General features: G+C 47.0%; 1 protein-coding gene across 20 annotated transcripts in view; it reads left to right on the top strand.

Annotated features, from left to right (window-relative positions):
* The window catches only part of LOC116851799 (ephrin type-B receptor 1-B), a 136101-nt gene that overhangs the window by 40676 nt on the left and 67817 nt on the right, over positions 1–27608 (top strand). For all 20 annotated transcript variants that reach the window (XM_032831610.1, XM_032831605.1, XM_032831602.1 and 17 more), the window contains exon 2: positions 9398–10061. In XM_032831610.1, coding sequence (XP_032687501.1) covers positions 9932–10061 — 130 coding nt within the window. In that variant the 5' untranslated portion in view covers positions 9398–9931. The remainder of the gene's footprint in view (positions 1–9397; positions 10062–27608) is intronic.

Genomic DNA, 27608 nt, shown 5'->3' with positions numbered 1-27608 from the left:
AGACGTGGGTGAAAATATTTCTCGCAGGAGCACGATGTAGGCGCGCCAGTAAAGACGAGGGGGAGGGAGGAGGGTGAAGTATCCGCTCGGTCAGCGAGGAGGAACGTCCCGAGGGAGCGCACGGGGAAAACAGGGTGTTCAGGGACCCTCCATATGTCACAGGGCGATGCTACCCTGATGTCGGGACACGGTCCGATCCGCGTAGAATGCAGGGAGAATTGTGCGGGAGATTCGATAGAGCTGAGTAAGAACTGCAGAGAGAGAAAGAGAGAAGGAGAGATAAGCCGGAAGTGTATGTTGGAATTGCGCGAAGGACACACACGGTTTTTCTTGACTGCGATCGTCCTTTTCTTCGTTTCCCCTTATTCCCCTTGTCCCTCTTTTTTCCTTCGCCTGTCGGTAGATCGCCCCGACAAAGGAGAAGAGAGGGACAACGAGGCGGAACCGGGCAAATTGTGTCGCCCTCTTCGAGAAGGAAGTGATAATTTCGGGGATTCGCGTGTACTCGCGTTACAGCCTCGCCGATCAGACACTGATAGATAGGGACGGAGGGAGAGAGGGACCGTGACACTGATAATGCCTCGGGGTACAAAACAGAGACGTAGTCCTTTGAGGAATAATTTCGTTCGGAGGGAGAACTCGCCGATGCGCGCAGTGCGGCGCGTCGCGACGGCGACTGACAAAAGCGTTTTAGCCCGTGAGAAGCTTCAAACTTTCCAGTCGAGAACTTCGCCCCTTCCGCGCGCGCGCCTGTTATTTATTGGATAAAGTAAGTACGCGCGCGTCGTTTCGTCGAGAGACGACGGCCAAAGATACGAGCCCTCCCCCATCCTCGTCTGCCGTCTCCTTCGCCCTCTTTACGCGTTTTCCGCTTGTAGTTTTCCGCTTGTATAATTTAACTTGGAGTATTAATGCCCCTAATTATTAAAAAGTAACAGACAGGACCGACCGTCACGATCTCTCGAAGGGGATCTTTCGAAGGGCTCTTAAACGGGATGAGAATTAATTAAAAATTTATACGAGCGCTAGAAAAAAGAGAAAAGGAGGGAGAGAGAGAAAAAGAAATAGAGGAGAGACACCCGTTCTGTTACCATCTGTATGTCATATATATTTATCTAACAAGTATACATCATATTTGTACGCCCACGACAGTAGCTCGACGATACCCCATTCGAAATCCCTCTCTCGCTCCTTAATTCGTAAAGAAACGCGGTCGGTGTGTCTCCCGGGAATGATGACTGTACGCTCTCGCTAACGTAAAACTAAATATAGCGGAAAGAGACAATTCAAGGGCGAGGAAGGGGCGCGGGTAGATGGTGGAGAAAGAAACGGGGGAGAGATATACCCCGACAAAGGGAGCTTACGAGAACGGGAGGAAGATAAAGACAGACCGAGAAAGATAGGGAAACGAGAGCCATATGGCCCTCGTATAGACACCGCAGCAGCCTGCCTATCGAGAGTAGCAACGGAAGGCCGAGCGAGCTTCGTTCGAGCCCTCGTGAAATATAGAACTGTTAGGGCCCGTGAGTAAAATTACGAGACACGCGAGAGCCTCACGGGATATGACGACGCAGCTAGAAAAGTGCCCCGAAAAGACGCGAGTATATCACGGTGGCACGCACTTGTGCGTCGATACGGGAACGCACGTTGTCTCGCTCGTTGTTCCCGCAAGGAAGGATCATCGTCCTCCTCGCCGCTTAACGCAAGACACGCGAGCGAGCGAACGAGCGAGGAGCTTATCGTTCAGATTAGAGACGTATAAATTACGAGCGTGTAAGCTTGCTCTGCCGCGCGCGCCCAGCTTCCCTCCTTATCCGTGTACGCTCTCGTGCTCTTCCTCCTCGTCGTAGACGCCCCAGATCTCTTTTTCCCTCCACCCCCCTTTTTTCTTCCCATAACGCGAGGGAGGAACGTCGATATGTACGTCGCGGGGGACTCGGCAAGCCGAGGAGACCGCTAATGGCCGAACTATTTTGACGTATGCGAGCAGCGTACGGAACGTTTGTCACGACGCTGCGGATAAGCGGAGGAACGTGGATTAGTCTATCACCTGGCGGCAGGTCCGGATTCTATCTTCCTTCTGTCACCTCCTCCGGAAATTCTTTTTCTTTCCTCCTTCTTCCCTTCTCTCTTTCTCACCCTCTCTCGTTCTGGCGTTTTAACCGCGTGCCCACCTCCTGCCTCTTCTTTTTCATCCCTCGATTATCCCCCCTGGCGAAAACGCGATAAAGATTCGCTCGATTCCGTTGAACCGGCTTCCTTCCGTGAACGTGAAAGGAAAGGGAAGAAGAATGGAGGTGAGGATCGCGTGACTGATCGCTGATGGACTCCGGTGGAGGCCATTAGCTTTATCATCGGGTGTCCAGTTGCATGCTGGACGACATTCGATAAGAAGCGCACGTGGTTTTTCCTCGTTACTTTCCGTTCCGCTCGAACGACTCGTATTTGTCTCTACCGCGGGTTTTACGATATATCGCTCGGCAATGGCGTCCTTTACTTTTACACCACGCTCGTATCCATCGTGCAGGCTCTATTGAATTTTCCCGACCCCTCTCCCGTGGACGTAGAGATCCCTCCATCGCGCGCTCCTCGCGGATGAATTTTCACTCTTGCGCCACGTTTTTAACCAGATCAGAGAGCCTCATAGCGAGAGAGTGGCAAGTTCTATCACGCGACTCAATCTCCTTGGATTGGTCCTTTGCGTAGATATATACAGCTGGACAGGAATAAGTGAGAAAAGCTTGCTCGCACTGTAACAATCGCGTCTTCGCAAGTAAAATACGTTTAATCATAACGTCTGTTCTTTTTCGCTGAACTGGTGAACAGCACACTGGTGCAATAAGTTAGAGTGAGTCAAATATATTTTGTTTCATTCTAACTTATTGCACCAGTTCAGGCAGTTTAGCTAGAAAGAGTAAACTTTTGGGTCGCATTCTAAAACGTCTGTTTTGAGGAATTTTTACTCGGCACTCTATATTAAATGTGAACTATAGGTATTGAGTAAAATTTTCCTCAAAAAGCACGTTTTGGAGCAACCCATGCAACCCTGGTCTATCAGAAGAGATACGTGCTTGAATTTTTGATGCCTGAACACGTTTTAAAAGATGTCTTCTGACCTATTTGGCTTGGATGAACCAAGCTCAACTTTAACCTAGCTTTTCTTACCTCTATACCTGAATCTATACAAGGGACTCTGACATCCGAGACCAATCAGAGATTTAACCACGTGATCGAGTTTACCACTCTTTCTCTCTCTCTCTCTCTCTCTCCCTATAAGGCTCTTTAATCCAGATATCCTACGAATCACCGTATAATCGATCGCGATAATTCCTTCACAGTTAACAAAAAGAGAGAATATCCCCGCGCGCGCGTTGCAAAGAAGCGGCCGAGGGAGACTAAGTAACGAGGAAGTGGCAAAAAAGCGCGTATAATCAGGCATACCAGGCAGCAGCAGCGCCGTTGATTATAGCGGAATGCGAGTATAAACGCGCCGGGTCTCGCTATACTTTTATTTCAAGCGCTCCCCTAAACGTCAGTTTCCTTCGCGCGCGCGGACGGTTCGTTTAGATAATCTCCCCCGAGAGCCTCGATCACGAAGACTATTTATGGATTATGCGAATCTTCCACACGCGCGCGTACACATGCGCGCTTCTTTGTATTTAAATCTCGTCGGCGCGATCGAAGCCGTGAGCGGGAACAACGCGATCGGTCGTCGTCATCGTCTATTAAACGAGTGCATTATCGTGAGCGTGAGGGATCGGCAATTTTTCCACTAGCATCGGCGGCCAGAGAAATCCGGTGGAAGATCGCCGGCGAGCGGCCAGATTACGGCCGAGCACAATGGACCCGATTGAAACGACAGCGATATGACGGCGCGCGCGCTTGCTCCCTCGCGCTCGCTCGTGCGCGCAGGCGCTGTGCACGCTGCGCGAAATCTTAATTAAACATGAATGAGAATCGATTCGTCGCGTCCGTCCGTCGGACCTCGGTCTTGCTTTTGCACGCCTGCTCGACGCGGCATTACCGGGAGCTCTCTCGCGCGCGGCTCACTTTCACCTGGCGCGAACGGCGGCCAGGTCGCTTGCGAAATTCCCTCGCGGTGCATTTTGTGCATCGATAGCGCGCGGGCTCGCTCTCGCGGATCTCGGAGCGATACGTAGAGGGGAGGAGGGAAGGGGGACGGGAGAAGATCGCGCGGGCGTCCAATCCGCGAGCGAATTTTTGCCGCGCGGAGCGGATGGGATTTATATACAAGCTAAGCGCAACGATAATTAAGTCGCATCAATATTTCATTCCGCTTGCATATTTAGTGCGCGGCGAGTTAGTTTCGATACAAAAGAGCGGCTAATCAGGCTTCATTAAGCGGTAATTGCGAGCAGCGCCTCGTGGCGCGAATGGTGTAATTAATTTTAATTATGAAAAGGAAGTCCGGCGGAGTTGGAAAAAAATTTCTGTTACCCTACCGCACCTTTTCCTCTCGCCCTCCCGTGCACCGCCGAAGCGTTATCCGGCCGATTTCACGTTTATCGTCGGCACGCGCAACGCGACGTATTATCCCGGAATTCTGGCAACAGAGAGATACGATCGGCGCGGTGACAGGCCGAGGGAAATAAATCGAGATAATGTGAGATAATGGAACGTGCGGGGCGAGAGACACTAGGTGCGGGCATAAAAAAGAGAGGAAGATAACGCGTCGGCTCCGAACGGGTGAAATTCGTATATCGCCTCGACTTCATTGCGGAGTGAAATCGTAAAAATGAGACGAACACCGGCCGTGGAACGGAGCTTCGAGGAGAAGGAAAAGACAGAGAGAAAAAAAGGAGTAAGCCTAATCACGCGACGCAGCGGCGGCGGCGGCGGAGGCGACCTACGCCGCCTTAACGACGACGTCCTCTCATTTATCAAGAATGGAAGATGTCTCGCTTCTTGCGTCTATCCGTCACTCGTTAACCGTACGATCGTTACTATCGTAAAAGCCGCCGAGGCGCGGAGGGAGAGGAAAAGGACGAGAGAGGGGGAGAGGGAGGGGGAATAAAGAGGAGAAAAAAGAGAAAGATCGGGTTCGAGGTGGAGGGACGTAGTTTCGGAAAAATAATAGCGCCCGGGTCGTCCCGAGAGTGGCGATGGTCCAAGGTATAATAATTTCGAGGAATTTTCTCTCCTACGCCCTTCCTCCCTTCCTCGTCCTTCTGCGTCTGCCGTTGCTGCTGCTTCTGCTTCTTCTTCTTCTTCTTCTTCTTCTTCTTCTTCTTCTTCTATTTCTCCTCCCGTCCTCCACGGCCGAGTATACATCTTTTCTTTGTTACGTTTACGAGCCTCGTCGGATCCGGAGTAAAACCGCGCCACTCCCCTCCTCTGCGCAGCGGCACGCCGGTGAAATAAATCCGTGTATTCCGGAGGGTCTTAAATTCAACCGGAAATAGAATTTGTCCCGGGGCGGTCACGGGCGCCGCCGATGGCGCGAGGAAAGTCCGACGAAACCGTAGAAACAAGAGGAATCGAATGAGAGTGAGAGGAAGCCGAGAGAATTAGGAGAGAGAAGGAAATGGGGGAACGTCCACGTGATCTTCGCGATATAATTTCGTATGTCCTCTCCGCACGGCGAGGAAATACTGGATAAGGAAGGAAATTAATTCTCCTCTCGTATGTATACTTGAAAAATAAGAAGATTATATTTCCCGTTAGAGAGAATGTCGTATCTCGACGCGAGCTGCAGGAAGTTATTATCGAGCATCTCGATATTTTGAAAATAATCAGCATGAATTAGATAAACAACTCCCGTTACACCGGAATATTTTTTCTCCTCGTGTAAGCGACAGTCCCTTGTCGCTGGTCTGTCGTGTTTTCTTGACACCGACCGGATTTTCCCTCAGATAACGAACTTCGCCCAAGATAAGCCCCAGTGAAAGACGAGCAGAAGGGAGAAGCGTCTTAATCTCGATAGAAATGTCCGGGTAGCCTGCGGCGAAAGTTTCTGCAGGGTCGTGTTGTGTGTATGTTAAGAGAGGTTGGCGGAAGGTTTTGGGGGCGCGGATGGAGACGACGACGACAACACGCATTCGCCCACCCGCAAACGCGAGCGCGCGGCGTTACGAGAGCCCGGGGGGAGGCTTTTCACCTTGCAAGTGTACTCGAAGATATTCCCGAAAGCCGAAGAGAGGCATTGTACACAGTACGTGTATCAGAGGCCGGTACTCTCGGCGGTCACACCCACCGCCATCCGGCTCTGTGTGACGATCTGCCCGTCGGGGGTGTATCGCGGAACCCCGTCGGAGACGCGGCAGCGCGGCGCATCACACAGAAGCGAGCTTAAAATTTTCACGAGCCACTCGAGTCGGCTTCCTCCTCCACCTCCCGAAATCTGCAATTTGGCGTACCTGACTGGGTACTCAGAAAGAGGTCTGGCCCGGAAGAGGACGCGAGGCGAGACAGAGACAGAGGGGTGAAAAGAAAGAGAGAGAAAGGGGAGAAAGAGAGAATGCGAGAGAGGCTTGTTGAAGAAGGTGGCCAACCACCTACCGAGTGGGCGACCCGCTGGTGAAGAGAGAGACAGAGAGAGAGAAGCGATCCTCGTGTTTACGTCTGCTTTTTGGAGGAAGGTAGAAAAGTAACCGGCAACGACGCGGGGTGGTGCGGGTGGAAGGAAAAAATGGAAAATAGTGGCTTCTCAAAGGTACTCTAGATACCACCCAGCCACCACCACCACTACTACCGCCACCAGCATATCCCTCCATCGCCACTCCAATCTCTCTCGCTCTCTCTTGAGACGAGCAAGGCTGTTTTCGGCAATTCCTCCAGCGGGTCTTGTCAGAAAAGGTAAAAGAGTACGCTGGATGAATAGAAGCACTACGGATTTCTAGCCTGTTCCGAAGAGGAAGTCACTGAAGTGGGAAGCGAGTGGGATGAGGAAGGACGATGGAGGAGGGCCCAGAGAGGTATGTCGAGGGGGAGAAAGAGGACATCTTAAATTTTTGACGAGACCACTCGTCGGGCAATGGCAACGGTAGAAAACGAGCTGGTGGTAGCCAAGCCAGAGGAGACGCTGCCTGCCTGCCTACCTACCTGCCTGCCTGCCTGCCTACCTACCTACCTACCTACCTACCTACCTACCTACCTACCTACCTACCTACCTACCTACCTACCTACCTACCTACCTACCTACCTACCTACCTACCTACCTACCTACCTACCTACCTACCTACCTACCTACCTACCTACCTACCTACCTACCTACCTACCTACCTACCTACCTACCTACCTACCTACCTACCTACCTACCTACCTACCTACCTACCTACCTACCTACCTACCTACCTACCTACCTACCTACCTACCTACCTACCTACCTACCTACCTACCTACCTACCTACCTACCTACCTACCTACCTACCTACCTACCTACCTACCTACCTACCTACCTACCTACCTACCTACCTACCTACCTACCTACCTACCTACCTACCTACCTACCTACCTACCTACCTACCTACCTACCTACCTACCTACCTACCTACCTACCTACCTACCTACCTACCTACCTACCTACCTGCTTGCTGAGCTGAGCTGAGCTGAGCTGAGCCTTAGCCGCAGCAACAGCGGCAGCGGCGTTTCACTGAAGTCTGCAATTTCGCGGATGCATCTTGGTTGACCTGGCTAGAGACGGAGGGAACGGGAAGAAGCGAGAGAAGGTCTTTGCCCGCTTTAGAAGAACTCCTAAAGCGCGCCTACCACCTCTCCCTCTTTCTTTCTATCGTTCATTCCGTCTCTCATTCTCTTCTCTCCACCGTTTCTCTCTTTCGTCTTCTCGTCCAACACTCTCGCTCTCCTTCGCCTTCTGCCACCGCGTTTCGGCACTCCAGAATTTCGCGTTCCTACTTCGATCCGCGGCGCGTCCGCGCCTCCTCGCGCGCGGAACCCTCTGTCTTTCCCTCTTCTGCCTTGTCCCTCTCGTTTCCCCGAAGAATGGCGAGACGTCGACCAGACCCTAGCAGAGCCTACCGAAGCGAAAGCGAAAGACGGAGTTGGCCGAAAAGGGACGGTCGATGTCTCGTCCTCTTCGTCCCTCTTTCCTGCTCCCGTGTCGCGTTCCCCGTCGGTGCGACGAAGAAGGAGATCGAAGACGGAGGAGAGCGAGAGGGAGACGGATAAACGCGTGGTATTGATCCTGAAACCCCTTGCCCTCCGTCCGCCTTATCCCTCCCGGGCACCCTTCTCACTATCGTGATGAACCCTAAAGTTTTGTTCGGGGCTTTCCCTCCGCAAACCACCTTCCTCCCTCCTTCCATCCTTTCCCTTCGTCCATTCCTTTTGCTATTTCTTTTATTCCCTCGTCGTTCGCGCCCTCTGGTCACCGACACTATTTCCCTTCCCTTACACGGTAATTGGCCGTTCGAGAGTAACGAATTCCAGCCGGCACCCTGGAATCCTTCGCCCAGGGTGACGCGAGTCGACCTTGAACTCGAGATATGCCGTCCGCGCGTTTTACTTTCCCCCTTTCGTATGTGACACATTTTTCTCGCCATTGCCAAGCCTGAATCGGATACCGGAGACTAGTATTTTCGAAGGAACGTATAGGAACATATGGCTATCGACTTTCTTCTCACGTCAGTTCTTAGCAATTTAGGTCTCGTTTTTCAGCGTCATTTATAAATCCGCAAATTAAATCATCGGATCACATACTCATGGTACTGAAAGGAACTTGGCGATCAATGAAAACTTATTTATAAACGCTTATTATAAGACTTATTATAAAACTTATAATAAGACTTATTACAAGACTTATTATAGACGCTTCTTATAAAATTTATTACAAGACGCTTTATTAATTTATTTAAGGAAATATAAAAGTAGTTTACACAGATCGTCGTTCATTGAAAGAAAAAATGTCTAAGAAACAGTAAATATTTATTTGGTGGAGGTACTAACAGCATATTTACTGGTATCAAAATAAAATATTTTTCAAATAAAAAATATACAGTTTCTCAAAACTTTAAGAAAAAATCTTAGTTCTTCACAAGTAATTATTTATTCTATTTAAATTCTATTTAAATGAGAAAAAAAGATTTGGATTTAAGTGAATATGCTGTTAGTGACGACCAAATAAGTATTGACTAATTTTCAGAGATATCTTTTCTCTCAGTCTACGATCGAAGCAACGTCTTCTCCACTGAGGTAGATACGGCGTCTTTCAGAGGTGCCATTAGAAGAGCAGAGAAAATAAACGAACGCGTGCTCTCTGCGTTCCCATTCACGCGAGCGATGGAAACGACGTTGCTCGACGTCGCTGCGTTTCTTGCGCAACATAACGATCTTGGGAACAAAGGGAGAACACGTGAATCACGACAAGAGCGACATTTCCAGATTTTAATTAACGCAATCGATATTTCGTTTCTTTCAGATTCGGCGGCCGGTGAGATCACGCGTTCACCAACACAAGGACTTGATTCCGCGCAGAAGGTCGGAATTGGAGGACGCGAAAAAAGAACGAGATCCATCAACACCAGCACAGTGTCGTCATGTGAGGGTCGATACTTCCTCGATTGCTAATTGCTAACGGAAATCGCACGTGCAAAACATCGATTGCTCGTGAAAATCCGGTACGAAACGACACAGTCGGGGCGATAAGCTGGAGCATAAGCGGGAAGGGAAAGCGGTAGCCGGTGAAGAAGACGGAGGTGGTGGTGTCGCCGAGGAGGGCGAAGGAATTTGGCAGTGGCGACGGTGGTGATCGCACGTCGTCATCGCCGCCGCCGCCGCCGCCGTCGTCTTCGTCGTCGTCGTCGTCGAGCTGTGACGCGCGAGACGACGCGAAGCGAAGCTCACTAGAGGAGGCATGAGGAGGCGAGAGTGACGACGCTGCTGCATCCTCGCACAGATCGTGAGAGGACCGGCGGCCTGATACCGCGGCGATACGCTGGGGCCCGCGATAAAGATGGCCCCCTTCAATATGGCCGGCGTGGCGGGCCTTCTAGCCACCTGCGCCGCCGTTGCTGCTTCCGCTGCCCACCTTCTGCCGTTGCTGCTGTTACTAATCTGCCCGCGAGGGTCCCAGGCGGAACAAGGTAAGCGTTCGCTTCTTACCGACTTTTCTTACCTACCAACCTACCTACGTAGGGCTAATCAAGTTCCAGATGATAATCCACGGCGACACCTCGGGTCGCGATGCATCGCGCCGATTGCCGCTCTCGGATGTATACTTAGCCAGATGCAGGCCGAATCGACCGGAGAAATCTGGTTACCGGTCGTGACCGATCCGCGCATTGTCTCGCGAAAAGTAGGGACCTCCCTCATTCGATGTCGTCTAGCCGACTCAAAATATCACTCTTGCATTAACTTTGCAAATTCCGTCAAACTTGAGGGGTACTCTGCCGTTTTCTCCATGTTGAATAGAAAGAAATTCTTCTCGAGAAAGAAGGAGTAACTCTTCAGAATGATTTCATATTCGATTATCTCGATGTTGTACGTGCATTTGATCATTATTTTTCATTGCACACACACAACGAGCAATATATTAATTGCATAAGTTATTGAACGAATATGCAGACAAAATACGCATGAGATAAGCAAATACTAGCTTGATAAAGAGTTATGAACATATATAATTAGTGAATAAGAAAAACAACAAATTTGGTCCCTTCATAATCTCTTTATCGTTTATTCTTCTTACGTTGAAAATGTGTCAATGTATGTATGAAGATTATTATTATTATTATTATACATCTCTGAAAATATATCGCTACTCGGCGTCCTGCATCCTGCGCGTCCCGCCATGGCATTCCGAATAACAGCTCGTGGTGCTGACACTCGCGCTTCGACCGGAGAAAATTAATTAACGCAATGTCAAGACGAGAGTACGATTAAATATTTCAAAAAGCTGACGGAACATTCCGTGCACGTGTCATGCAACACTCGGAAAATACACGTCGCGCGGCAATACAATGAAAGCAAAAAAAGCCTACGTCATCCCACGTCAATCGCCCCAATGTTGTCACTCCGCCATCGAGCGCCGAGTGATAACAAAATCAAAACATTCCGGACTTTCAGGACGGATAAACATACCCTTTGTGCGTTGTGCTTCTCCGGATGTTTATTCCGTCTCGAGCCGGTGAGCGAGACGCGTGTCGCGCACTGCGTGTATCGGCACGTTGTTTTTCGCTTTTGTCGACTAATTAAAATATTTCGTCGATCTTTAACACGTAATCTCGTTATTTAACACATACACCTTCGGTCGAATCGTATCTATACGAATGTCAGTGCCATGACGGAGGCAGCTAAGGGAGAACCAAGGCGCTCAAGGCGACGAGGACGCAGGATGCCAGGAGCTGGACAGCAATACATCATATGTTTTCAAGATGTGTCAAATCATCTGTTATATAGGAGGTTGCTTTTGACTCAAGTGTCGTTCACCGAGATCGTATTATCTATAGATAATCAGAATTATTTCATATCACGTTCTCGCTTTATCGGGGGAAACGCGATTTCGAGACACGCGTCATTATCCTCTTACACGATCGCGAAAATTTTTACGCAATACACTTCACGCGTGAGATAACCCCACTAGAAATTTATCCCATGTTCCTGATTAGGTTGATCTGGTCTGTATAAAATGATGGATGTTCTTCTTTATTAAGAAAGTCCCACGATGAGAGGACAATCTAAAAAATAAAAATTATTCACTCGCGGTGATATTAATAATATATCGCTCTAATGTACATATTTTTACGAAATTTCTTTGAAATCAGAAAATATTTCCATTTATCCATTTTCCTGACACCGTCGCTTTGTGTGAAAACGACAATTTATCTTATTTAACCCTTCAACGCGTGGGGTGTTTTTTACACTTCAGTCTTCTTTTTCCTTTGATTTCACATAAAAATAAATTTTTTTAGTGCCACACTCCTCAGTACCTTTCTTTAATATTTTGCCTAACCTTTTAAAGTTGGTAGTGTTCATGAATTTTAATTAGTATCGTCTATTGACACTGTTAAAGACGGCTGGAGTGTAATTTACACTCAGGTTACACTTTTGGTCTGTTCGTGTTTCTTACACTTTTCGCACTTAGAATGACACGGGATACATTGGGGACATATTCGAACGCTACGAAAGGAAAGTGAAAGCAATACAAACAGATTTATTGTTATTTTCGTGAAAATAGTGATTATTAGTGAAATAGTATGATTGATAGAACTTTTTCGTCCTATTATATTATTATATGAATTATTTGTGCACTACATGTGAAAAAGTAATGAGTAATTAAAATGATTAATTATTTAAAATACTTCTAAATGATTAATTATATATTAAAAAAATTATTTTTTATTTAAAAGCAAAATTTAAAAGCACACTTTTTTTATTTTAAATGTTTTAAATGTTATAACGACTTTTTTATTTTTATGCTGTATTAAAGTTTATGTTTATGTTGTCTTAAACGAATATTTTTATGTTGTATTAATATTATAAATTTTATATAAAATAAATGCGTATATATATTGTTATTGCATTTTGATTAATTTACATTAAATATTTTGATTAAATTACAAAGAAATTGTGTTGAAAATTTATTTTAAAGCTGTCTTTTCAAGACGGTCATAATGCTCTAGCCATCGTTTGAAATATGCTATATTCTAATGACTAATATTAACAAATATATTAAAATTTTGGCAATCTATCCACGAATTTAGTTTCCTTGAACCTTTCTCTTACAAATTATACTATGCAACGTTAAATTTTTTATAATAAACTATAACTATAACTATAAGATTTTTCAAGTTATTGAACAGCTTGTAAAAATTGAGTGTTCTGAGTTTCAATATAAAACTGGTTATTATTCAGAAAACATTAAAATTAAAGTTTCAACTTGTTAATATAGCTTAAGAAACGTGCAACGATGGATATAGGAAATTATACAGGAAATGAAAAATATTAATTGGTTTAATATTTATAAATAATGTGGAGTGTAATTTACAACCTACGCCCCCGTTTAAGTTTCAAATTTTGACGCGCCTGGAGGATTAACCAATAAAGGACGGAGTTTTTTGTTTTTAAATAAAAGTGAATGAAATTTACGAGTTACGAGAATTTTTGAGGTCGCTAATTACGAATCTGCGATCAGAATTCCAAAACGCAACATGGCAGATCCAATATAACAGAGAAAAATGACGAATTTTCGTGTTTTTCAAATAATCAATTTCTTTTTTAATTCCAAATTTTTGATACAAAAATCTATTTATGAACATATTTTCGAGTAGTTGGAACAAAAACATAAGGATAAAAGGAGTTACGAAATAAAATAGAAAAAAAGCAAAAAATTTTAAAAACAAGAAAAATACAAAAAACGAAAAATGGAGTACTGCCACGTGCCTGTCGTGATTCTAGTTTTAGCTGAGAGTAGTTTTCTATTCCAAAATGATAAAGAAGCGCATACTGAAAGATGTAGTTTTTTAATTTGCTATTTTTATCTGCTATATTGAATCCGCCATTTTAAATTTTGAAAATTTGTTAGCAAATTCATAATCAGCGATTGCGAAAACCATTTGATACGAGGCTTTGAGGTAATTAATTGAAAAACATGAAAATTCGCTACTTTTATCCGCCATTGTATTCGCCACTCCGTGTTTGAAAAATCTGATAATAGATTCATAATCAGCAATCTCAAAAACCTTTTGAGTAATATCTGCTGTTGACTTTTGGTTTTTCTCGAATGCTTTCTAATTTAAAGTAGTGACGCCATATGGAGTCACTCGTCTTTTCCTGGTTAAACAAAAAAATTTAGATTAAAGTAAATATATGCCAGTAGTACTCGTTAAATAAATATTTTTTTTTTTTTATTTTTCTGAGATATTCCCTCTCAGTGTAGTTATTAAAATAATTCTTATGATAAGATCCTGATTGCGTTATATGGCTTTTCACAGGAGCCGATAACATCGCTTTATATAAGCCAGATAACTAATTGGAATCAACTTGATCATAGAATAAATTTCTAGTCGAAGATCTCGCGAGAGTATGGGTCAATTTTCTATCGCTGAACTGGCTGCACTAGTTCTCTCTCATCTTTCTTCCATCAAAGTTTATCTATATATCTATCTCTTTTTAAATTCCGAAAGTGTACACTAGTTCAGCAATAGAACACAGACTGTGTATCTGCTCGATACGACGTGTCGCGAAGTACCTGAGAAATCGACGCGGCTCTTCCCCGCGACTCTAGCGGGGAAGCGAGCATAAGTAAGGGACACGTTAGCTCGCATCAAGCCGACGTTTCCTGACGCGCTTCGCTCGTAATTTCGCGGCGCGGCGCGGAACGGCACGACGACCCGCGTGATTTATTGCACGGAGACGTTGAATACGAAAGGAAGAGACGAGGGAAGGGAGAGAGAAAGAGAGAAAGAGAATAAGAGAGAAAGAGACCAAATTGCCACGACGCTAATTGCGTACGCGCCGCTATACTTACCCCCACAAACACGCACACGCGAACGAGCGAGCGTCCTAGTTCGATCACGTGGCGGCTACGAGAGCTCCTCATCTACTTTAACTCGCATTAGGCCGTTATTTTATATAATCCTGAACCGTTCTCTTCTTCCTGGCGAAACAAAGGCGATTTCTCGCGGCCTTTTATTCGACGTTTCGAACGTAAAGCGCGATTCCAGCGGTGGTTTTCCATAGACTGACGTGTCGACGACACGTTAGTCGCGACAGCTGTCGCGAAATTAATGGAATATCTTACAACTATATTACTTTGCGGATCCTTTTTCTTATCTTTTTTTCTTCCACGACGAATATCTTGAACTAATTCCACGATACGTAGTCCCGCGAGAACGGAGGGGTGGGCTTGTATTGACGGGAAGAAATTTCAAGTCCCCTTATACTCTGACTAAGCGCTTTGTCTTTTGTCCGCTCTTAATCGCGAAATAATTCCTCGTCGCGTTGAGACTCAACGGCACGTTTAATTTTGCTTTTCCTCACCGCCTCCCGTCCCTTTTTTTCACCTTTCTCTTTTCCCTTTCTCTCTCGCTCTCTCCCTCCTCTTTTTTTCTTTTCTCCTCTTTTCGCGAACACCGCCGAGTCAGTGTCCCGAGGCGGTGTACGTTGTTTGCTCGGATAAAGGATTCTTCTGTGTGCACTGCCCTCGTCTCGATCGTTGCTGAACGTGATTTAACGGAGCCCAAGATTGGCCTTCCAGTCCCATTATGCGTTTCTGAAGATCATCCACGGGGGCTACCCGGAACGTTTTCCATATTTTAACCGAAAAAAAGGCCTGACGCCCGGGGCGTCTCGATGGCTCTGCTCGCACACTCGCCCTCCGTTCCCTCCGCGGCACCTACCCGTTCCCCACCTACTTCGTAGGGGAATAACGATAATTTCGTAATGCGGACCAATCTTCCGAATTGCCAGATCGGCCAAGGTGCCGGTAGTTAGCGCTCGGGGATTAAAAGGGGATCGTTTCGTCGCGCTTTCGGAGACGGTCGACGGCGGCGGCGGCGGTGGCGGCGGTGGCGGCGGCGACGGCGGCTGCTTGAGACGTGGAGACGCCACAAATTCGACCCGGCAAACTCGCAGGGTCTCGCCTTGCTTTGCGCGATGCAATTCTCGGGCGCCAACACGAAAAGTAAGACGGGCGGATACGACTCTTAGGTTCGCATTAATAGTCGTTACTTGAAGCTTGTCTCGCAATACTTAAATCGAAATTTACAGTCAGATCTGAGGTCCTGCAGTTGAATCATATGATATACATATTATTTGCAATCGTGATTCAGCGGAAAGATTTACATCCAGCTCTAAATTCAAATCTGAGTGCTTCATTCGAGACAATTTTCAGAGTAACGACTATTAGTACAAACCTTAACCTTCTAACCGTGTTTGTTTCGGGTATACTTTGACCATGTTCAGAGTCTAAATAGACCTAATAGTGAGAACTCGCTATTTAATTGACATATATGTATTTTTTATATCTTTTATTTTAGCATTATATAAAGTAATTTAGTACAATATGTACTGACTTTTTCTAAAATAACTCGAAAAGTCGTGAAGTATCACATTTGTATTTAGAATATCACAAAAACTGTGTGAACTTTGAAACTGCTCTGGGTAAAAAAAGACCCAGAATACGCTAGAAGGTTAAAGCGAAGGCTTTCAATTCTGGAATTAGCGGCGAATGAAACAGTGGAACCTTTCCACGTTACGGCTATGTACGTATAATCCTTTCATTCGCTTCTCAGCTAATTATTCAGTGCAAACATTCAGTAGAATGTGAAAGAGAGAAAATTTTTATGACTGTGCAATCGTCTTTTCTTACTTCTCATCAATTCTCCGGGAATTGTTCACTTTCGCGTGTAAATTCGTCGGTCTCCTCCAGTTTGAGGAAAAGTCGACTCCTCGACATAGCTCGAGGATTTTTCAGCGATAGAGATTCGCGAGTCCGGCGTTCACGTGCACCTCCTACGTTTCTCTCCGTATAATAATTAAGGTTAACACACGTGGCCCTTAATTTCGGCGAAACTCGGCTGACTCGGTTTCGAGATCTCCGGGTGCATCCCGCGATCGCGGCCACCGCCGCGGACTATAGCCGCGGTAAGTTTCTCCGGCGCAGCGGCCCCTCGGGAGTTCTTCCCTCCCCGGTACGTAACGCGTTTAATGGAACTTGCCAAGGATCCGTTCCCAGTGGACCGTGTCTGCCGATGGAGGCGGCTAACTTCGTTTCCCTCGACTCGCACGAAACGCGAGCTCCTCGTTATCCTTGCCCTCGCGATATCTTTGCGAGAACTCCCCTCGCATCTTGCTGTTGCCGCCGCCGCCGTCGCCGTCGCCAACATCCGCGAACTTTATCCTTCGATCGCACTCGTGATCCCTAAGACGAGCGTCCATTACCTTAGTTCTGCAAACTTTCAAATTTACAGGTTACGAGCGCAGTCAGCTCGTTGGGAAAGGGATAGGTTTGGGCAAATTATCGGGAATGAAAATTCATCGCGGCCGCGAAATCGAATTCCTAAAGTGTCTCGCGAAGTCGCGCGGATATCCTCCCGTTACCCTTGCATGGAATGAATCATCACTCGGTCATCCGTTGCTATCCTCGTTCTTTTCAATAAAGATCCTCAACGTTCACATTAGTAATTAATATAAAACAGTGTCTAAGAAGTATCAATACTTACCTCGAAATAATTAAAGATAGTGGGGAAGAGTTTCTCAGTTTTCTCAGTAAAGCAATATCCTAGATTAACCGCGAAAAATATCGTGGATTAATTTCCCGTGGAAAGAGATCATTGATCTACATGGTTGAATCTCGTCCTCGCTCTTTCTCGATCCGGGACGAGCTCGTCGAGCGAGGGTTTTAGGACAAGTCAAATTTGCGATAGAGCGGTCAAAACTCAATTACTTTCCTGAAGTAAGGCCCACGAGCGGCACCGATATCCTTCGCTACTACTACCCGTCGTCTACTCGCTGCGAACTCATTTACCGTAGGAGCAGAGCGAGTCCATCGTCCTGCTCCTCCGAGCTACGCTCGCCAGCAGAGAGAGAGAAAGAGAGAGAGAGAGAGAGAGCGAGAGAAAGAGCCGAACCCCACCCAAGACTTGAAACTTCCTTTCATTCGATTCCGTTGTACGTAACGGACATTAGCCACAAACGCGAGATCAGGCGCGGGCGAATCGTTGTACGATAGGGCTGAAGAAGTTCCATCGTCGCTCGCTCCGTCTCTCGCTAACTTCGCCTGACTCGTTTACCGTAAACGCATTAATCGATACCGGCCCTCCTCCCTCCTTCCCCCGCATCCTCTTCTACGGTACAGTTCTCCGGATGTCCCGAGACGTTGATTGAATTTTAGCTAATTCCACTACGCGAGCGATCTTTCGTCCTGTCGTTCATCGCGCGAGCGCATTTCGCAGCGGTCTCCACAACGTGTCTTCCTCAGCAGCGAGGAAGAAGTTAGCGATTCCCTGATGCAGAAGCGGCATCGGGATCGGGAGCAAGGAGCGGCGGTGGCGGCGGCGGCGGCGGCGGCGGCGGCGGCGGCGGCGGCGGCGGTAGCCGGGAACGGGTCTCGCGAGGCAACAGCAGTCCTCCTCTTCCCGAGCAAACTCGATTGCCTCCGCGAAAAGGCAGAAAGACTCGTTCGAGCCGCGCTCGTGGCTGTGTGAGCTCCTCGTCGTCCCCTTTACTTCTTCCTCCTTCGTATCTCTCTCTCTCTCTCTCTTTCTCTCCGGCTGCTGCCTTCCTTTCTCCTCTCTTCCTCTCGTTCTCTCTACTCTCTTAAGGCACGGTGAGTAAGAGACGCGGCAACGCCGCAGGAATGCCCCCGGCCAACCCACCGCGTGCATACCTGTACAACCTACTACTCTGATCCGGACCCCGACTATACGAAGGAACTGCCTGGCAGCATCCTATCGGCCCGACAAGGACGGAGTAGGACTTGTCCCCTATAGTCTGAGAAATGAAGGGGGGAGCGGAGTTGAGGAAAGCGAGAAAGAGAAAGAGAGAAGGAAAGACTGTGCCTTGCTCTTTGTGTATGTATGTGTGTATGCACGTGCTCCGTATGCTTGTGTGTGCGGACGGTATGTAAAGGTGGAGGAGAGGGCTTATGGTTCCGGCCTGTGTGCGCTGCCCATGCGCGAGGAAAAGATCACACGACGAATGTAGGCTACTCTCATTGACCGAGCCCAACAGAGTTCTGGTATCGCGGTTGGGATGCGAGAAAAAGAGAGAGAGAGAGAGAGAGAGAGAGAGAGAGAGAGAGAGAGACAGAAGAAGAGGAATTTGCGATATCTCTGCAGATGTATCGGTGTACCGCGGCGAAACTGCGTCTATCGCGAAATTGACCATCTTTCGTATCCGAGCGTTATATACTCTCTTCCGTTCTCCATTATGCAACCCGAAGAGAAATGCGTTATCTCTAGTGTCGCGGTAAGAGAATACGAGGTAAATAAAAGTCTCAAAGAGTCCCGCGTGCAAGGTACCCCAAAAGGTCCGCGTGCGAAATCTTTGACGACTACGTCGTCCTCGTCGTCGTTGTTGCGAGATCAAGGGATAAATAACGTGCAGCGGATTAATATGTCTCTCGGTTATTAAGTACCATTATCGGGTACCTGTCAACATCCGTCCCTCCGGTTACGACGTCGCGCCTGTATCGCGAAAGATGCTGATTCTCCCGCGATATCGATGGACGGTGACGGGGATGGGGGAGATGGAAGGCGGGGGAGGAGGGTACGCGTTCCACGCGGCCGGTCGATCTTTCAAATCGGTTCTGGCGTGCTGAAAAAACTTCATATTTTTAACTTGACGTCGTGCTCTCTCTCTCTCTCTCTCGCTTTCGCTCTCTCGCTCTCGCTCTCGCCCTCTCGCCTCAATCCGCCCCCGCGAGCCATCCCCCTCCCTCGACCCCCAGTGGAATATCAATGCGATTTAAATATTCAATATCATCGACGACGTGCAATATCTGCTCTCGGTGGCCCAGCCTCGGCGCGGGTCACAAAGGGGCGCCCCGGTATAACCTGCCAGAATAAAAATCAGTATTTTTCATCCCGACGCTTTTTGTTTCGTCGGATGATTGGACGAAACCGCGCCCCCTCTCCTACCTCCTCCTCCCCCTATTTTAATGCCAATCTTATTGCCGTACCTATAAATACCAGCTCGGGGCTCTCCGCAAGCGGGACCGCATCGCAATTTCAGCGTACGCTGAAAGGAAACCGTCATCGGTGGTCCCTTTGTCGCGCGTTTCCTCTTGGTAGATTTTCCAGCGACGGCGACGACGACGACGACGGTGGCGGCGGCGATGCTGCTGCTGCTGCTGCTGCTGCTGCTGCCGTCGCGGCTCGATCGCACCGCAGAGACAAATAAACTTGTCAAACTCAGGGCGAGGCGGGAAAAACGCGCGAGAGACAGAGAAAGAACGAGAGAAACTCCCGTGGCATGTGTGTGTGTGTATGTATGTATGTATGTATGCGTATGTATGGGTGTTTGATGTCTGTCAGTGCGTGCTCTCCGTGCGCACATATGTGTGTATGTGTCCGCGCGCAACGTGTACACGGGCGTGTGCGTAACCTGGCGCAAAACGAACATCGCGCGAGACGAAACGCGATATGCACGCACCGGGTACACGACTGAGCATAAATTTTAATCGCCGAGAAAAATCCCGCGACGGAGGAAGAGAGAGACAGGGAGAGGTAGGTACAGAAGGAAGGAGAAGGACGTTGGTTAAGAAGAGGAAGAGACAGGTATAGAGATATATAGAGAAGTTAGGCATGCCGGCCAGTAAAACGCCTCGAATAGCGGAGCCTGAAGTACCCCAGCGACGAGCGACTCGTGTTAGCCCCGTGTTACGTGTTTCCCGGTTACAGGCTGCTATTCAAACCGGTATATTTTCGGTAAGTTCGCGCTTCGATGACGCGGCGCAGGGACGGGAAGCCTGCTGTTCCTTCGCGCGAGATCTCCACAGCTTCTCGCGGGTTACTAATCTAATCTAATTCAAATCTCTTCGAGCGAAATTCATCTCGAAGAGCAGCGTGACAGCCGAGTCACTCGAATTTGAGTGACTACTCCTCACTTGCAGAGCGAACTCCTGCGCTCGGAATTTCCGAGTGAATATTTTTGTTCGAAACTGAAGAGCGATGTAGTTCACTTTCATAGAGCCACAAATCCACTTTAATCGATTGAGACATTCACACGTACGGAGACTTCTACTTTAAGTTTCAGTTGGATATTCACGCTCTGTGACTTTCAGTGGCGGTATTTGCGCTGTCGCTTGGAGCGGATTCTCGCTCGTTTTCAGTGAGACTTCGCACTGGGAAATTTAGAGAATAGCGAGATAAAAGCGTCTCCAAAAGATTCCGAAGTTGCTCGCGCCGCCGATCAATTCGTAACAACAGGAGAATAAAATTCCGCTCCACGGGAGAATAGAATTTCACCGGGGCGCGTCTATCGTATGCCTCAATTTTCACGGCTACGTATAAATTCCATAACGCTCTCCCTCGCCGGCACTGTATACACACGCGCACACTTTCGTTGTCGTTAATACGGCGCCAAGTCACCCCCGCGAGAGCGAGCGAGCCGCGCGGGACGATATTTTAAATAATTTTATCGCGCGCGGCGGAGGGAGCTATAGCGATTTCTTGGCAGGGAAACAACGACGTCGGGGATGGTGGAAGCGAATCGCTTCGCGAAAAGTCGAAAGTGGCGTAGATCGACGCCGGTATCCAACCGGTGCTCTCTCTCTCTCTCTCTCTCTCTCTCTCTCTCTCTCTCTCTCTCTCTCTCTCTCACGCGCGCGCGCGCACGCCCTGGCTCGCTCGCTATTTTATACGGTACGCTCCCCCGCTTTTTACACCCCGTGCGCGCGCCCGCCGCCGTCTAGCCCGTTTTCGTTTCTTCTCCGCGTCTCCGCGCGTTTCCTCTCCTCCCTTCTTCATCCCCATAAAGTCTCTCGAGGCGTCGCGACGAGGGCGTGAGCGTCGGCTGGTTACATTTCCTAGCGGACCATTATTTCTCTCTTACACCCACGCGCGCGCGACGCACACACACACAAAAGTACATACGTCCGCACACACACAGGCGCGTTTCATACGCGCGTACACGACGCACGGGTCGCAACGGTGCACGTATACGTGGGCACACCGCGTTTTCTCCCTTTTTGCCCCCACTACTACTACTACATTACCTTTTCCGAGCAGGGAGTTAGGAGTGTCTCGCTGCATATTAATGAAAAAATTTGTGACTTCCTCCGTCATCCAGCAGCAGTAGCAACCGCGGCAGCGGCGGCGGCGGCAGCAGCAGCCGCTGCATCTGCGAAAAAAGGAAAAGCTGGAAAAAGAAACGAGAGATTTCTCACCGTCGGCTCCCTCTATCTCTCCTCTCGACCACGTCTATCTCCCTGGACGCGTTTTCTCCACACCGCCTCCTCCTCCTCCTTCTCCTCCTTCTTGTACGCGACGAGCAACGTCGTTATAACGACACCGTAAATAAGATATTTCTTGAAATGAGGCTGACGTTTTCTCGTTTCGAAGAGAGCTCTATCTGAAAATGACTGGAGCTTGTTGCGGGGGAAGATGCGGGTCTAATAGATAGTTTGGATCGGTTATGCGTCGGTTGGGCCAATTGTTGTTAGAACATTGTTAAATAATTCGTGACACTTCTGTGAGAACCGATTATCGAGAGACAAGTCGCGGGAGATCTCCTTGTCGGGATGAGTTTTAACTTATAGCATGGAGAGACCTTCGCGTATTAACACCGCTGCGGCGGTCATCAGCTCTGCGATGGTACCGCGTAAGCTACGTATAAGGTATAATTAATCGCATCTGCGAAATTGGTTGTGCGGCCAGAAATGTAACAATGAAAAAATATTTTTTCTTTGGGTACCGATAACATTACTAAAATCTAAATTCTTTTATTTCAATGGAATAAACAATTGTTTTGATAGAAATGTTTATGTGTGTAAAAAAAATGTATATTTCCTTATTTAAAAAATATTTTATACTAACACAATATGTTATTAGTGTGCCAAGAACCAATGAAAATATTTTTTATTTCTTAAATATTTTTCTCTCACAGCCTGGAATGGAATTTATTCATATCTTGGGCTTTCATAACTCCTTAGAACTTTTACAGCAAATTCATTTTAGAATGCTAAAATGAAACGTGCAAAAAAGAAAGTAATTAGGTAAATCAACAGCTCAATTAGTGCGACAAAATTATTTAACATTGTACTAAATGATAATCACGTACAGATGATAACAAGATTTATTATATCATCCAAACGTTTATCGCGCTAATCAACTTACGCTGGCTTTCATTGACCTTTTACATTTACTGATTGAACGTCATTAGAGCTATAATACATTTATTTTATTAGAGTTGGGGAGATAGAGAGGGGAGGAGTAGCGGAATAGCGACTGTCGATCGAATAAGTTAATTAAAGCCACGTACATCAACAGCAACGACGCGCTCCAGCATTAACGCGATACAGCTAAATAAGGTTCGGGTTCAGCGGATAAGAGGAACGGTCGGATCAGGTGGGCACACACGCGGGTTTCACATGTTATCTATCGGAACGACTTCGACGTCGCGTTCGTGCGGAACACGATCAGGTGCCGCGCGCGTAAGTGCATTTCTAAGACAGCATAATGGAGTCGTGTTTAGGAGTCGAAGCCCGTTTTACAGCGTTCAAGGCGCGCGGCGGGTCCCGGCCGCCCTCAACGCGGAGGAAGCATTTAATGTCGCGCGCAGCCGGCAATAAATGTTAGCGCTGAATTTAACCGCGCGCGTGCACGGCTCCAGACGAAAGTCCGGGATTTCGAAATTTCGAGCCGACCGTGTGTCTCGAGTGGCGCGAGCCGAGGGATCGATTTCGGGTGTAAGAAGTTCGACGCGCCTCTCCCGGCTCGCCGTAATCGTCGTTATTGTCGAATCGATACTTCCGACGACGTACCAAGTGCTGCACCGAGTGCTCTCGTATATTGGATCTTAAGATCAGTCTGGTATCGGGCCGATTATCGGATGTCGGATTCCCGATATTAGTAGCTGGCATCGGCGCAGCATTGGTCCCTATATTACTCGGACAATAACCCAACGGATGATGCTGTATGATTCCCAATGTTCAGCAACTATCAAACTTAAAGGACTGCGTCGATAAAACATTTTGTGTTGATAAACGCTACATTGTCGAATTTACATGCATTCTTGTGTAGTTTTTGTGTATTCTTGTAATGGTTTGTTCACAATACTTAATTGTGAAGCTAATTAAAGGGTTCTCTCTTAGAATCATAGAGTGGGAGCAAAAAGCTCGTCTGTATGCTGGTCGCAAGAAAAATCAGATTTTTCTGCACTAACAAGGGAATACCGCGAACCCGAACTCTTTGATTTTGATACACTTTTGTGAGTATGTAGAGTAAATCAATACCTGAATAACAGTATATTCCATTTGTGCCCAATCGCTATTTAAAAATATGATATACTCTCTCAAATTAAAAAGGATGATTCCACTTTTTCGTGTATTACTTTGAAATTAAAGGAGATAGAAAAATATGTTTCGAATAAAAGTTTAATGGTAAGTTAAGTGCTGTAAATTGATATAAGCATAAATAAAAAAATCTTTTTATTGTAAAACAAATTTTTATAAGTATTTTTTATTTATGTTTATGTCAATTTACAGCACTTAGCTTACCACTAAACTTTTATTCGGAGAATTTTGTCTATCACCTTTAAGAGTAATACACGAAAAAGTGGATCGTCCTTTTTACTTTGAGAGTGTAAATCATACCTTTAAATAGCGATTGGGCACAAATGAAATATACTGTTATTCATGTACTGATTTACTCTACATACTCACAAAAGTATCTCAAAATCAAAGAGTTCGGGTGTTCACGGTGTTCCCTTGTAAGAGAAAAAATATCTAAGAAATAGTAGATATTTATTCGATGGATAGTAACAATAGTAATAATATATTGACTTAAATTCTTTCATTTAAACGGAATAAACAATTGCTTTCATGAAAAACTGAAGTTTTCTTAAAATTTCCAATGTATTCCTTAATATCTTAAGGAAAATATATATATTTTCTTATTTAAGAAATATATTAATATAAGTAAATATGTTATTTGTTTCCACCCAAATAAATATTCACTATTTTCTTGTTATTTTTCTCTCAGAATGCAGAATGTCTAAGAGAGGTACTAATAATTGGTTGTTCAATGTTGCATGGAGTATGGCACTTCTTCCTCATTTTCGAATATTTAAACTCGTAATATATCGCAAAGAAGACTTCAGCCGATGACGTGAACGGTGAACATTGGACGAGCCGGATGAGCCGAGATTTAGGCACGTTCCGACAGAATCGTCCGACACTTCTATCGTGGACCACCGAGAAGAGATCACCGACGGAACTCTCTTCTCGGGGCCGTTGATTCGAAACGAAACAACTTATGCGCACGTCTGACTCAGGTTCCTCGTTATTTCGAATCGTGTCATAAAATCTCAATCTTAACAACGCACGCGAGGGCACACCCCACCCTGTAGGCCGGAATTGAAAGATTCCTGGGAACGCGCCGGTCGGGCCCGAAGAAGAAAAGAGAGATCGAAGGTAGGAGAGGATAGAGAAACCGCAAATATCTCCTTTCGACCGCGGACGCTTTGCTAATGAACCCTCTCATCGCCCTCATCGCGCTGATTAACGACTCCTCGAACGAGCCGACCAGCCTTCGCGCGCGCTGATCAATATCACGCTTTCTTTTTTTTCTCTGCCCCCTAGAAGATTATTTCTGCGTGAGCGGGCGCCGTGACTCAAACGCGCATCCCGCGACTCAATTTTCTAATTACTTCTACGAATTAGCCGGTGTGGTCTCCACGTCGTCGAGTCGCTCGATCGAGCTCGGCGCATCGGTTTGGTCGGTAGAATTTTCGATATCGCGCGAAATGTAAAGTTGCGTCACTCGCCGCTCATTCCGCGAGCAAGTGTCTCTTCCCCGTGTGTGCGGTGAAATATTCTTAACCTTTAAATTTAATTTCGTAAACAGGCGCACAGTTTCTCCCTTATCTCGCCGGTGTATCTCGCCCGCGAGTCCTCAATTATACTCGTTATCTCGTCATCAGCGACGTATATCGCTAAGACATAATTTGCAAAACACAAGTGCCCTCTCCCCGGGAAGGACGCTGTACGATTAATCGAACGCGCGGCCGCGCGGCGAGCCTCGATTCGTCATCCGAATTCCAAGGATACATTCCCCGACAAAGCTCCGGACACTTTTATGGAGGGGCTCTGTCATTACGCGGAAGAGCAGTAGTACACGGGCAACAAAAAAAATAAGCGGGGGGGTGGGAGGAAGGAGGAAGGACAAAAGAGGCAAAAACACGGAGGGAAATAATCGTAATCGCCGCTTGTCCGTAGGAAGGAGCATAATGAGCGAGCCGCTAATAAAATAATTATAATATTGGGAGCCCGGTAATAGATTCCCGGAACGCATTAACCGGTATCTTTCTCCCCTTTCTCTTTCCCACTGTGTATGTGTGTGCGTGTGTGTGCGTGTGTTTCTCTCTCCCTCGAGATAAATCGCGCTCGCAGAGCGTATACCAAACGGGAGAGACGCCTGTGCGCTTATGCACGCGTGCAAGACACGTGCAAAATCGTGGCACGTCGCGATCGAGAGTCCCGACCGTACGTACGTACTTACACACTCGTAGACTCTCGCGCGCACGCACGCACATGTACACGTAGCTGCGCCACGTGTGTCGGCGGCCGCAGGAACGCGTCGACGTCTAATATTCTCGGTATGTGGAAATTACCGAGCCGTATAAACTGCCGATCGGACAGGTGGCCGACAAATCGAGTCGAGGAAAATATACGAGGTGCCTCTGTCTCCCCATGCCGCGCCCCTCCTTGTACCCTTCCCCTTCTTGTCTTTTGTACACCTGGAGAAGATCCCTCGTATCTATACAGTTTCGCCACGAGCGCGCGATGCGTTTTTTCCTCCGTTGATTAAACAGATATATACATATAATGTATATATGTATATGTGTGTATATATATATATATATATACACACACACACACACACACACATATACATATATACATTATACGTATATATCTGTTTATGTATATATATGTATATGTATATATATGTATATGTATATGTATATATACATATAATGTATGTGTATATATATATATATATATATATATATATATATATATATATACACACACACATATACATATATACATTATACGTATATATCTGTTTAATCAACGATACGGAGGAAAAAACGCATCGCGCGCTCGTGGCGAAACTGTATAGATACGAGGGATCTTCTCCAGGTGTGTATGTGTGTGTGTGTGTGTGTGTGTGCACACACACACACACACATACACACACACATACGCCAATCTCGCGCGCGTCTCGCTTGCATACGAAGGATTATCGGTATGCGGGATTACTGACCCGCATAAATTTTCCAATAAAGTAGCGTCGCGACGCGGCGCCAGGCGACGAGCAATTTTCCGATGATTTTCGCTGATCGCTTCAGCGAATCGACCGACCGACCGACCGACCGATCGACCAACCGACCAGCCGAGCAGCATAGTAGAAAAATAATAAAGGGTAGAAGAGAGGAACGAGCCACCCGATTCTAACGAGATATTTATCCTCTTTTTGCTGGCCGCGCGAGCCGCTGAGATCGCGTCCCGCCAATTAAAGAGAATAAAAGAGAAATATAATCGGCCACATCCTTCGCAGTCGATTCGACTCTCCTTCTCTCTCTCTCTCTCTCTCTCTCTCTCTCTCTCTCTCTCTCCATCTCTCTCTGTCTCTCTTTCTCACTCAAGCATTCTCTCTCTTTCTCGCTCTCTCCGTTCTTCGAACGGCAGTTTTTCGGCGAGTATTTAGGCCGATTAATTTAATTATCGCGATCACGGCATAGGGGATACCTCCTTGTAGAGATCACGCCGTAATTTACATAGTGATGCGAGATTCGGCCGTTGCGAGAAACCGGACCGAGCGAGCGGCGCAAACACGGAAGAGACCGAGCCGCCTTGGCCATGGTACGTTCTCGACGAGCAACCATCAAGAAACAAGGAGGCGGGAGAGAAAGAGAGAGAGAGAGAGAGAGAGAGAGAGAGAGAGAGAGAGAGAGAGAGA

The sequence above is a fragment of the Odontomachus brunneus genome, unplaced genomic scaffold, assembly GCF_010583005.1.
Source record: "Odontomachus brunneus isolate Ranch 3 - 2012 unplaced genomic scaffold, Obru_v1 Obru_scaffold_191, whole genome shotgun sequence".
Lineage (NCBI taxonomy): Eukaryota > Metazoa > Arthropoda > Insecta > Hymenoptera > Formicidae > Odontomachus > Odontomachus brunneus.
This window is presented reverse-complemented; position numbering and strand designations above follow the sequence as displayed.